The 13,127-nt window shown below is 40.4% G+C and overlaps 1 protein-coding gene across 1 annotated transcript; it reads right to left on the minus strand.

The window, feature by feature from the left end:
- Nucleotides 1–485: 485 nt before the first annotated feature.
- Nucleotides 486–8,262, minus strand: LOC113674072 (ATP-binding cassette sub-family C member 4-like). The gene is made up of 6 exons (XM_089189093.1): nucleotides 7,732–8,262; nucleotides 6,846–7,228; nucleotides 4,824–6,172; nucleotides 3,698–4,268; nucleotides 2,210–2,346; nucleotides 486–1,893 (listed from the first exon to the last, which is right to left on the minus strand). Exons 1-6 carry the CDS (start codon nucleotides 8,260–8,262, stop codon nucleotides 1,025–1,027), a joined length of 3,840 nt encoding a protein of 1,279 aa, XP_089045219.1. The 3' UTR covers nucleotides 486–1,024.
- Nucleotides 8,263–13,127: the final 4,865 nt, after the last annotated feature.

Consider the following 13,127-nt stretch of genomic DNA (forward strand, 5'->3'; position numbering starts at 1 on the left):
CCTTCAAAGCCTATGATTTCCAACTATTTTAACCTATGGTTACTACTACTATGACTACTATTACATTAGTAGAAAAGTTCTCTGAGAAAAGTTAGTTTAAATGCGTCTCAAATCCGCGCGAATAATGCTATGTCACGCATAAGTGATTATTCATCTTTAAGGTAAGATGTTTAGGAGGGACTAATGAGTTATTTCTCATACATGGAATTTAACTAATCTGTGCCGCTATCTCGTAGACCTGTATCTCGTCTCATTCTTTCCGCTTGTCCAAGAAGATCTAAATTTATACCCAACGTGAATTAATGTTTAAAGGGGTAAGTTTCTAAAGAAACTGTGGTGCTGCGTCGGTGGGAGAGTATAGCAGGTAATTTAGTGTTAACAACTGGGTTGAAAACGTAAATTAGCCACCGTAAAGGGTAAAAAAGCTGATTTAGCTTTTTCACCCTTTACGGTGGCTAATTTACTTTTTATAGCATATAACATAGCTACGCTGCTGAACAGTTTCCTATTTCTGAATAAACTGCTATCTTGTTTCTTGAGTGCATTCCTAAGGCATCTCTATTGGTTTTTTAAATATTATCATCTGGAGGACAGACGGATATGTGACGTCCACATGAGAACAATTTTGCTTTGTTTATGACATAAAACAAATGTAATCTACGTTATGGCATGTATGGTGGGTCTGTTCATTAATAGATCACAGAGGACGTCATAGAGCAGTAGGAACATCAGTGACACACTCGCCTGCGCCTAGTGCACCGGTTTTTCTGTTCTTACCACATTATGACTTCATCTGTGGTCTATTACTGAACAGACCCATGGCAAAGTGGACGTTGTGTGACACCCCGAAACATGACAGCGAAAGAGATTTTAAAGATGCTTAGGAGTCAAAACAGGGAAAAACATCGCAGGTCATTCTTTTCCATGATGTGCAGAATTAGAGCTCTGGAGAAGATTATCAATTATAAAACATCTAATGCTCTGCAGGACTTGCGTGACAATCGAGGTATTTCAACCTTAGATCTCACTTACTGTTCATTATTGAATCAAATTTGTCAAATCCTTCTACTTTTCCATCTTTCAAGACCAAAATCTTCTCGCATTCTTTTATCGTGTTCAAACGGTGGGCTATTGTGATGACTGTGGACTCCTTCAGTTTCTCCCGCACTACATTCCAGATCGTCTGCTCTGTGTCTGGGTCAACATGCGCAGTTGGCTCGTCCAAGACGACGATTTTACTTTGCTGTAGCAGCACACGAGCTAAGCAAATTAACTGCCGCTCTCCGACACTCACATTAGCGCCATGTTCCAGCAGTTCGTAATCCAGCTTGGCGTCAAGCCTCCCGACAAAATCTTTCAGATGTACATCCTCTAAAGCCTGCCATAATTCAGCGTCTTGAAACTTGTCTAAAAAATCGAGATTTTTCCTCAATGATCCACTAAAAAGAACAGGACTTTGGCCAAGAACCGAGATACCTCGTCGAGCTTGTAGGAGGCCTATCTCCTTAACTGGAACATGGTCGATGATTATCTCTCCATCAGCATCAGGCATGCGCATAAGAGCTGCTACAAAAGATGACTTCCCAGCTCCCGTACGGCCGGCAACTCCGATCTTTGCTCCTCCTTTGATGCTAAGATTGATGTTCTTCAGCACTTGAGGCCCCCCCGGATAGTGCGTCAATGACACATTTCTCAAAACAATACTTCCTCTCCGAGGCCAATCTTGTAGGGATGTTCGTTCTTCCTCGTATCCAGGCTCCCGGTCAAGTTTGGTGTAGGTCATAACTCGCTCAACTGACGTCATGTAGTTTTCCACTTCAGAGGTTTTTCTAACAGCGTATTGAGTCATGGTTAGAGTTTGGATGACGTAAACAAGAGCGAGACCAGCGTAAGCTGAAAAGAAAAATGGGAACTTAAGTCCATAAATTCCGGACTTGTTACTTGTTTTCTCTCCATAGCTCAAAGCATATACCGAAAATTGACAAGGCTAGGTTACCTAACCTAGACACTTGAAAGTTTTCTCAGCACTTAAGCCACCCGAGTGACTCTCACGTTTCTGTCGTGTTTAAAAACTACCCGTTAATGACAGAGCACGTATAGTCACACTTATTTTATTATTCAGCTGTTCATGCTGTGTTAATACACGACCATATAGATTCTTACTTTACATACAAAGACTCAAAATCGTTACTAAGAATCTTAAGCTTACCGGCATCTTGAGATACCAAGATTGCAGCCAGAGCAACTGCACCGACTAACAAGGAAGCGAGACAATCCAAACGTGCACCGAGCCACCTACCGCTGGACATCACCATAATGTACGCCTGATTATGAACATCTTGATATCTGCGGGGACGAGTTTTTATCACAACAAGTTTTAATAATGGAGTGACTTTTTAGTTGACTGTTGAAAATAAACCGAATTGTATCAGCTTTGTAAGTGATTGGTCCAATAAACTTGCGCAAAACCAACCGCCTATTGGTCGAACGCGTTTTTCTACTAGTACGCCCGATGCCGTTTCCTTGTTAAAAAGTTAAGTCCTCTTTCACTACTTGTGATCTTTTCTTTTGTTTTCATTGGCTTGTTATTAGCAAATTGTATTTTTAAGATAATCACTCCAAAAAAACCTCAAAGAGATTACATCGGGTCTGCACACTGAAGTGAGACCAGAGTCTCCTTCGGCCTGACAATGTAACGGAGCCCTTCAACAAATTCCGCCCGACATGCCACTCCCTTAAAAAGATGTTACTCTCCGAGAAACATCCGTAAGCTTCTAGCTAGCTGTCCGAAAGATCATTTCCGTAACCACACCTCATTCTTAGGTATTCTCCATTCGCTCAGATAAAGTAAGAGCCGCTAGAGCCGAATTTGTTAACGAAATGGATACTTTTTCATTAAAAATAGTAAATTCTCCAAAAATCGCCAGCTCTTAATTGTTCACTATCACAACTACATCTTTTATACTAAGTATAACATTTATCAGAAGGAGAAGACGAGTGGCACTTGACTGTATTTCCTGTTAAACTCATAATGGAGTCCAATTCGGTCGGTAATCACACGAGTTATTAACAAAATTGGACGACTGCTAAGCGGGAGTCTGATATTTTTAACCACGAGTACTATTAAGGACAGAATTCAACGACATGACGTTGTCTTAGAGAAAGAAACTAGACAACAATTATACGTTTTCATAAAAAAAAGCTCAGCGAAATTCGCGACAACAGCGCGCGTATATACTTACACGTAGGCATGTCTTGTCAACTGTCCTATTACACTGATTAATTACGAGCATGCCAATCACATTCGATAAATTTGTAAAAGTTTTGATTAATCGTGAAATTTCTGCGTTGCACGATCCTAATGATTGACCGTCCATATTATGCGTCTGTTAAAATCCTATCAGAAGGACGAAAACCACACATAGCAATTACTGTAGTCTTTCCACTGGTAGTGCCCTTCATGCCTCTTTCGGATAGCTTTGCTCCGCGACCGTGCCTCGTATACGGAAAGGTCCACTTGCTGACCAGTGTCTTAGCACATACCAGATAGGATTATAAGAGACGCGTGATACAATTTCGTGTATAGGCGGTAGATAAAAAATAAATACCTCATACAAAATGAGCAATCATAACTCGTTTGTGCTCTGTGCACTTATCGGCTCTGACACCACACACTGAATCAATGTCTCTGACATACCTGTAAAGTGCATCCACAAAATCTCTCTGTCTTCCTCTCGTACGAATCGTGTCCAGTCCTATCAAAGTCTCTGAAAAATGAGCAAACACTGGGCTTCGGGATATCGACTCTAACCTCTTTAGTTCTCTGGCAGTCTTTAAGTAATAATTGGATAGAAAAACGACCAGTACGGAAATTGGAACAACAAGAAACACCAGCCAAGCATTTGTGGCAACTATTACCAGAATTTGGGCAAATATCACCAAGAGCATCTGCATTGTCGTCAGGAATGTTTTGGGTAACATCTCATCTACGCAGCCAATATCATTGGAGAAGCGATTTAGGATTCTTCCCACTGGATTTGAATCAAAGAATAGGACAGGTGCTTGTAAAATGGCCACAACCATTTTATCGTGAAGACGCTCGGCGCACTTTAGACAAACATGCAAGAATCCATAAGCCCAAACGATACTAAATGTGAAACACGCGCCAACTAAACAGGCGAAGACAGATAGATATGTCTTGTCCTTCTGATCCTCTGGGTCTAACCTTGCAAGAAATGAGAGCCACAAGTCTGGAGCAGCTATGATGGCTGAAAGAAACATCATTAATATGAAGTGGCTGAAATGTATTTCTATAGGATCACTCGGTTGAACAATGTAAGATTTATTGGGCCTAGAGACAACTCGGCTGGATTAGTTACTACCGTTGGTGTCCTGGGAATGTTTTTGTAAACACCATAACGTCACAGAAAAAATGAAGCAGTCAACCATGTTCCATATAATATTGTTAGAAAACTTCATTTGGTCTCATAAAGATACTTTGTAGAGCGAGTGTTTTTTTTTTAACTTTTTTTCAGGCGAGTGGAGACAAGTGCAAGGCAAATGCGTGGAGAAAAACACCAGCTCTTCCATTCGCACGTGACTCGCTATTCACTCGCGCTTGCCTCGCGCTTGTACGAGCAAGTGAGATGTCAAGAACATGGTCAAAAATCTGTGCAGTGTCTCTTGACTCTACCGTCTAATCCCAAAAACAACGCGTATTGTTGGTAAAAAGCATAGTCAATGTGAAATGATTTGTATGAAATAGAATAAAAGAAATTAGGGCTTAACCCAGGGTTTGTAACTCACTCTAACAATAAGTTTACCTTGAGTAATGAGACTTAAACCAACCATTCCAGTTATTATCAAAGGATGTGCTCCACTTCTGAAATAGTTCCAATAAAGCCTGGATGTCACAACTCCGATTCCCCGATCCTCCTTCGCTATCTCCAAACTCCTCGCTTCATTGGGCATAGCATGTGTTTTCTGGCATTTTTCAGCATCATCGTCTTCCCCCTTATCTTCCCTGCCGAACGGCTCAGATGAGTCCGTTTTGTCCTTGAGAGCTGCTTTATAGAGCGGGTCAATAGTTGTACTGATTACACCTTTTTCGTGCAGCTCAGGAAAGCGTCCCTTGTCGAGGACACGCCCCTTGTACAACACAATCACTTGATCAGCATTTTCCAGGTGCTGTTGCTGATGAGAGGCAAACACAACGACTTTATCCCCTAGTAAATCTTTGATGCATTTGTTAAAGATGTGTTGGCCAACTTTAAAATCGACAGCACTCAGTGGATCATCCAATAGATAAATATCTCCGTCAGCATAAACTGCACGAGCTAAACTTACTCTCGCCCGTTGCCCTCCACTCAGAACCTCGCCGCGTTCTCCAACAACTGTTTGATCACCATCAGGTAACTGCTTAAAGTCTTCTTTCAGAGCACAGACGTCGATTATTCTTTCGTACTTGGACTCCTCGAAGGGTTGACCAAACAGAATGTTTTCTTTTATCGTTCCTGAGAACACCCAAGCAGTCTGAGGCAAGTAAGTGACAGAACCTTGATAATCAATCGTTCCATCGGCGTTCGGAATTTCACCAGCGATCGCTGAGAGCAGAGTAGACTTACCACTTCCAACCGGGCCGGTGATGACTGTTAAACTCTTTGAAGGTGCAAAGAAGTTGATATCCTCAAGAATAAATTCATCTTCACGATGCGTTTTTGCGTAGCTTAAATTTGACACGTATAGTATAATGAACCCTTTATCTGTTACTTCACGAGACAGAGAAACTTTCTCCGCATTTTCCTCTTCCTTTTTCATATTACTGAAACTTTCGTTACCTGAGGTTCTTTTCGCTTTTTGTTGGGGCTCGTTGCTTTCATCACTCTCCGAGGCTTTTGACAGATTTTCCAAAAGAAGGAATTCTTCGATTCTTCCGAGTGAAACGTAGGCGTCATACGTTACCATTAAACCATATGTCATATTCAACATGCCACTCAATTTTATAACACCCATAAACGACAGGAGCATGAAAACATTGGCGGGCGTGAGGGTGTAGCCTCCAAGCACCATAGTAATTACTGACACCAGAGTGGCCAGTGGCGTCGCACTGTATAACAAGGCATCGATACTTGACTGAATGGCTGCCCTCTTCGAAATGACCCTGATTTCATTTCTGAAAAAGAAGGTTATCATAAGTTATGTGGGCATTCTGTCGAACCAGCTCGTGGTCAGTGTTCTCTCTAATCTGAAATATTAACAAGGTGAGCGGGTGGCAAGCGCACCCTCATACCAGCGTATAAAAAATAATACTAACTTGAAGACAAGTTAGACTCGATGAGATGTTCTACCTATAATAATAATAATCGATTATTCTCTGGGGTGGAGATGATATCCACCCCCTTTCACCGACACTGAGGAAAAAAAAGGTTACAATATTTCCGGGCGCAACTCCCGCGCGAGTCGCTCGAAGGTGAATTGCAAAGGCTATTCGGAGTTTGAGTAGCCAATCATTTCCAGAGTGCACTTTTAACACTATCTACTCAGTATTTACTGTAATTTTTTAACTGACCGGCCAGTCCTGCGGTTATAATATGGGTTACAAGAGACACTTGTTTTTTGTGAAAAGAGGCATTCTGATTGGCTGATACAGCGGTCCACAGACATTTTTTTTTTTTGGGGGGGGGGGGGCATGTTTAAACTGCCAAGCTAATAAAGCTCTCAGTGGAGAGAAAACAGATTGTGGTTATCTATTTCCGAGGTTTGAATAATTTGGGTCAACAACTACGGGAATGAATAAAGCTAGTCGTTGGAGCCTACTTCTGAATAAAAATAATAATTTACCTTACCTTCTCACATGTTTTATCTTTCGTCCATATTCCTCCTCCCACGCATGCATTTTGACCGCGCGGATCCCGGAAACTACTTGATTCATTAGGGAAATTCGTTCATCGGATACTGTAGCTGTGCGCAAGCGCAGCTTAGCGTTAGCATAGGACAAGACGGCAAAGTATGGCATGAGTATACACATGAGGAACACACCCATAGCAGCCTGCCAACCAATCAAATTGTAGATAAGGAATATGACCCCTGCATAAGCAGGGACTGCGAAAATGGCTGTGAAAAAAAACTTGACTGTCTCTTCTTCCATTTTTTTAACATCATTGGATATCAGATCGAATAAGCGTCCGGCAGTGAATTTCAGTAACGTCTGCTTACTGAGTAGAAGCGTCTGAAAGAAAGTACAGGTTAAACATTAAAGAAGAAGTAGGTTCCATAAACCATCTGAGTTTAATCTCCTTCATAAAGATATTCATGAATGCGTTTCAAGACGAGAGTAACCAAACCTCTCCTAAGTTATCTTTGAATGTGTAAAAAGAGCGACAACTCAGCCATTTTGAGTCTCGTTCAGAAGTGCGGCCGTATACGTTATGGTTTCTGTAGCCTACTTAACTGCAGGCTAAATAACTGTTGTTTCTTCGATTATTTTGTTGGTGAGCAAGATTGTTTGCTCTCTCAGAAGCAGCAACTAGCGATGATGTTTTATAACCCTCTCCTTCTAGGTCTCCATGGCATAAGCCGATTGCAATCGATCAGATTTTTAAAAAAATTATCCTATATCGGATAGATACTTGTCTTCAAGCTTGTTCGACTTAATTTGGGGTGTTTAGGGTATTAGAAAAATCGGTTGAGCCTTCAAAAAATGCATAGAATGCTCTTTAAGATCGTGCCTACCTTGTGGTACACCAGTCCCCTCAGGGCACTTCCAATTTTGATCCCTAATATTTCACATCTGTAGTCTCGCTGGTGCATACCAAGACCACCAATCAAACCATTGAGACACATAGCTAATGCGCAGGTGTAGAGACGATAAGTATTCTCTGCCTCACTTGACGTAAGCTCAGAAACAAGATACCCGAGAAACAGTGGAAAGAGAAGGCGAGAAGTTGTACACAATACATTCCCCGTCAAAATGATGATAACATCTTTGGCAGAAAGCATATCAAACATGCTTTTCCAAAGTCTGGGCCTTTTCCCATTCATCTTGCAATCATGTTTCTCGCTTTCCCAGCTCTTTCGAAGCTTGTCGGTGACAAAACGGCCAGAGTTCTCCTCTGACAAGGGTAAAAAGTCATTTTGATCCAAAGGTCTTTGACTGCCCTCACTAAGGACCCCGTTCATCCAACGAAAAAGAAGTGAAGATACAAAACTGACTTTTTTATCTTCATCAGCAGAGATTTTCCTGTAACCGCCTTTTGGTGCCATCACTTGAGACCTACAAAATACGTAGCCATTATTAGCATGTTCAACGCAACGGCCAAATGTCTTCGCATGTTATTCCAGGATTTTAGAACTAACTTGCTCTCGAAGAGTTCTAAACTTACGTAAAATCCAATAAGTCACGGTGTTTTGTAGAACCTCGTTACTTTTATAAAGCCTTAAATGGTATAGCCTAAAACAAAATGATAAATAATCAGGATACCCGTCATTGAATAAGCTTTGTGCTCGAAGAGTGTCGAGTTTTCCTTCCTCTACTTTTTATGAACGTTTAAGTTTCTTGGCATACTAGTTACGTGACAGCGTTGCTACCCTTGTTTTTGTTTAAAATTTTGCGCGGGATATTTGCACGCGGCCGGCCAAATTGATCCCCTTGCTTGGGTGAGCCTGTTGAGTTCCAGGCCCCCTCTAGATAAAACCAAATAACGGGAGAACATTATCGTGCAATTATTTGAGGAAGCGGCGTGGAGCCAACTTTTCATTCAGAGTGGATTTTCCACAATTTTTCGCCATTCTGCTTTCCTTCTTGTCTCCTTTAAGCAAGAACTTGTCGTATACATGACAAACTTATTAGTCATAAAAATAATCAACTTTGACCTAGCCCACTCAATCAAAGCTTTTAGCTAACCGATACATATACAAAATGTCAACACAGCGCTGTTATCGGCCTTGTAATTACAATCTATATAGATGAAATCGCACTGACAATTTCGTGTGAAAACTACTACGTTTGCAAGTGGCTGTGCGATAACAATTTGAGGAAGCTGCGACTCTATGTAGCTTACCTTGCAACTGTTGAAGTCCTAAATGTAATAACTGTCCTAAATGTAATAACTGTCCTAAATGTAATAACTGTCCTAAATGTAATAAAGTCCTAATAAATGTAAGAACATTTGGTCCTAAATGTAATAAAGCCCTAAATGTAATAACGTTCGGTCCTAAATGTAATAAGCTTCCTATGCAATCGTTTAACTGCGCTAACATTGAGATGCTTAAGTGACAGCTGTTCTACCAAAGAATCCTCTGACTAATATTCATGGAATATTGTGGGCTCACTGATATTAATCAACATCTTTTCATTTGCTAAAGACGTAGGTTGAGAAGTATTAGCTAAAAAACGTTATACTAATATTGATGTGCTTTTGGCATCAAATTGACGGACGCAAAAGCAATTAGAACGTTGACAAATAGCTCTCTTTATATCATTGGCTCAGACTCTTAAGTGTAACAGATTTTGACGATATACTTCTGTCATCAGTGCTGAAGTTAACACTTGATGAACCGAATTACAAGGAAAAGGAAGTCCATCGACTTATACATTAGACAAATTCTGGGCTCGGAAGGGTATATTTTGTACTGTCTTCCCTTGCCAGATTTGTACGGGTCTGCATAAAATATATTTATATACGTTATTGACCAAGCGTTAGATCAAAATGGCTGGATATTTATGGACTGAGACGAAGTCTCGGTCCATAGAAAAGTAGAAAAAGAGCGATGCTGATATCCAGTAATCTTGACCATACAAGCTTGTTTAAGAGAGTTTGTATTCTCTTGGCTTAATCATTAAAGGATTCATTGTATAGCGAAAGATTTCGCTTTGATAAGAATCAAGAATGGCCTGTTTATTTCGAGAGCCCATAGTGAAAGCCAACTGTGTTTGCAGCACAATAAACCCAAGAGGGTCGTTTATTTTTTTATATGTATATGCAAACATTGTCCAGAAGTTACGAACTTTGTAAGTTTTCTTACGTGGGATCAATACGGGGAATCCCGAGCAGGCGAGGGTGGGCCCATCATGCCTGCTCAAGTAGCCAATCAGAACACAAGATTCACTTCATCTTGCCAGCGTGCACACTGAAGGAGTTAAAGGATTGCATTGGAGGCTTATTACATTTAGGGCTTTATTACATTTAGGACCAAATGTTATTACATTTAGGACTTTATTACATTTAGGACAGTTATTACATTTAGGACAGTTATTACATTTAGGACTTCAACAGCAACTTTGTCTCATTATACAAGAATTCACTAAGATACCGGTAATATTGCCGTTCCTTGCTATTTGCTCGAGCGAATAGGTTTTTAGATATTTCTAAATATACCAAAAGAGTCGACCAGACGATGTTCCTGTATAATAAGACAGATGTCGTATTTTGAAACGAGAGGATCACCAAATTTCCCGAGAGCCCCTCTTCACCACGCTGAGTGAAAGGGGACTTGTTTTAAAAGTTTTGAAATGTATTTTCAAATAAATTTTAAAACTCTAGGGACAGAAAACAAGTTGAAAACGGACTAACTGCCCGGAAGCCGGACACGGTCTCCAGAAACGTAAGTACAAAAACATGGAATGACCTACAACCACCTAAAACCACTTACAACCACATAAAACCACCTACAGCTAACTAAAACAACTTAAAAACCACCTATAATCAATGATTTTTGAAAATACTTGAGCCTGCGACCCTCTTGAGACATTGACTGGTCAGCAGCCGCCTTCTATTAAAGGAACAATGCTCCTTTCCAGAAGCTTTTCGCGCGCGTCAAAAAAAAGACTAACCGAAATCGGAAACCGCGCATGGAAAGCCTCTGGTAAACCAAGAACTAAAATCGGAATAGTAATAGTAAAATAGTATTCTGAAGGTGGTTGTAGGTGGTTTCAGGTGGTTTTAGTTGGTGTTAGGTGGTTGTAGGTGGTTTTAGATGGATCTAGGTCATTCCATGTTCTAATAACGACCTCTCAAGACGACGAAGTGCCCAGAAGTCAGAATTTTTCACGGAATTTCCACCAAAATTAAGGTTCTTTCAAACTTCGTAGGAATATCAGTTGATTACTTAGAATTGTTAAGCGATTAATATAACATTAATATTGCTGGGTTCTCGACGCTTCTGATCAGACTGCTAGGCACGGCCACGTAAACGCTGAATGCCCGGCAGTCAGAGATTTTCTCCACAGTGCCACTAAATAATTCCTTGAAACCTCTAAACAGAATCAGAGTGTTTGTTTAGAAATATCATGCGATTCTAAAAATTTACTTGGTTTTTTAATAGACAAATTCTCCGAGCTGGTGAAAAAGTTAACATCAATGCTCTTTCAATTTTTTGGCGGTTTAATTTAGCTCTTGGTAATTACATGATCAAGGTCCATTCAAATCTGTCTGCCCCCGTTGACCACCGTTGTAGTGTGAGTGGAAAACATTCTTTCCTTTTTTTTTGGCTGGAAATAATTTGGAAATGTTGTCTGGAAACTTTTTCCAATGAAGAATGGACCGCAATATGACTTTAATTAAAGGTTCATATCGAAATTTTGGGCTTCAGTTGTTATCTGAATAGTCCCGCGCCATAGATTCTTTCGTTCTAATAAGTTTGACAAATCATTCATTAAAAGTCAAGTTCTGCTGAAAGTTTTCTAGCAGTATAGTAAACTGGACCTTAATTTCAATCGCACTGAACTTGACTTGCACTGATTCTGGACTCCCCCGTTTGGAAATGTTGTCTGAAAACTTTTTTCAATGAAGAATGGACCGCAAATAAGTTTTATAAATCATTCATTAAAAGTCTGAAGTCCTACTCAAAGTTTTCTAGCAGTATAGTAAACTGGACCTTAATTTCAATCGCACTAAACTTGACTTGCAATGATTCTGGACTCCCCCGCATAAAAATTATTTAAAACAAAAACGTTCCTCAAAAGTGACATCAGCCTCTAGACTTATCACTGCTTTCCGTGGGAGCGATTATAACTCACCCTCCGCTTTTCCTAAGGTTTCCCTGTCATACCGTAGATGTCATTGTACTCCCTTTTGCTGGGATGCACTCTGTGAGTGAAGTGTATTCAATTTATAAGCACAGAAACCAAGCACCTTGAGACCCGTAACTTTAAGCGCTAATTCCACCCTTTGATAAATGCGTGCGACGATAATTTTCATCCTGACGAGGGCTCTTCACTAAACAAAATGTTGATGATGATAAACTTATCATGTTCCCTGTTAACGAAACAAGCAGCAAAATGCAGCTTGTATACTTCCGTAAAATCTTGAGGCAATAAATTCGCAAAGATACCGGGTCGAACCAGTATTTAGTGGTTACCTACGGGGAATAACGGGTTTACCGTTGGAAAACGCCAAAAAAACGTCATAATTTGTCATAATAGACCACTTTGTTAACAAAAACTCGCCCAAAAAGTCTGCTTACATTGAGTCTGGGAGATAAACGTGGATTTACCCACGGGAATAACGGGTTTACTGCTTGAAATAGGTTGAGTGTTGGAAAACGACAAAAAAACGCCATGTTTTGTCATAATAGACCACTTTGTTTACAAAAACTCACCCAAAAATTCCATTAAAATTGACTCTTGGAGATAAACGTGGACTTAAAAGTAGTATTCTGAAGGTGAAGGCGCTGTCATCCACAAAATGATCATTTTAAATTGCTTCGTGGTTTTGCTAGAGTGTTGGGAACTATAAGATACGTTAATTATTCTTAGTTTGATTGACATTTCTAAGTGATGTTCTTCGCTCTGACGAAGGGCTAAAACTCAGAACGTTAATTTTGAATCTTTTTTAGACGGCCAATTATTAAAAACATGGCTTACCGTTGATGAGGATACGTTAAGCTTTGCTCTTCAACCTTGCCTCTTACATAAAGGTTCGCTTGCCGACCATTGCGGCGACATTGGTTTGAAGAAATGAAGAGGAAAGTTGCTACAAAAAACTCCGTTAGGAAAATAATGTGTATCAAACTCTTACAGAATAAGCCTCCGATTCAACATGCTCTTGCTCAGTCGTCAGGACAACGAAGTGTGTGACACTAAGCTCGCTGGGGTGTAAGGGTGTGGTAGGGTAAGGGGGGGAGGGCTC

Source organism: Pocillopora damicornis, chromosome 12 (assembly GCF_964200805.1).
Source record: "Pocillopora damicornis chromosome 12, jaPocDami1.2, whole genome shotgun sequence".
Classification (NCBI taxonomy): domain Eukaryota; kingdom Metazoa; phylum Cnidaria; class Anthozoa; order Scleractinia; family Pocilloporidae; genus Pocillopora; species Pocillopora damicornis.

Bases quoted from the DNA above. Each gene is read 5' to 3' on its own strand.
- LOC113674072 (XM_089189093.1), bottom strand. From the start codon at position 8,262: ATGGCACCAAAAGGCGGTTACAGGAAAATCTCTGCTGATGAAGATAAA. The intron at 2,347-3,697 runs GTATGTCAGAGA...TCGTCCCCGCAG, and splicing joins TTTGTGGATGCACTTTACAG to ATATCAAGATGTTCATAATC. The intron at 1,894-2,209 runs GTAAGCTTAAGA...TTTTCTTTTCAG, and splicing joins CTTGGTATCTCAAGATGCCG to CTTACGCTGGTCTCGCTCTT.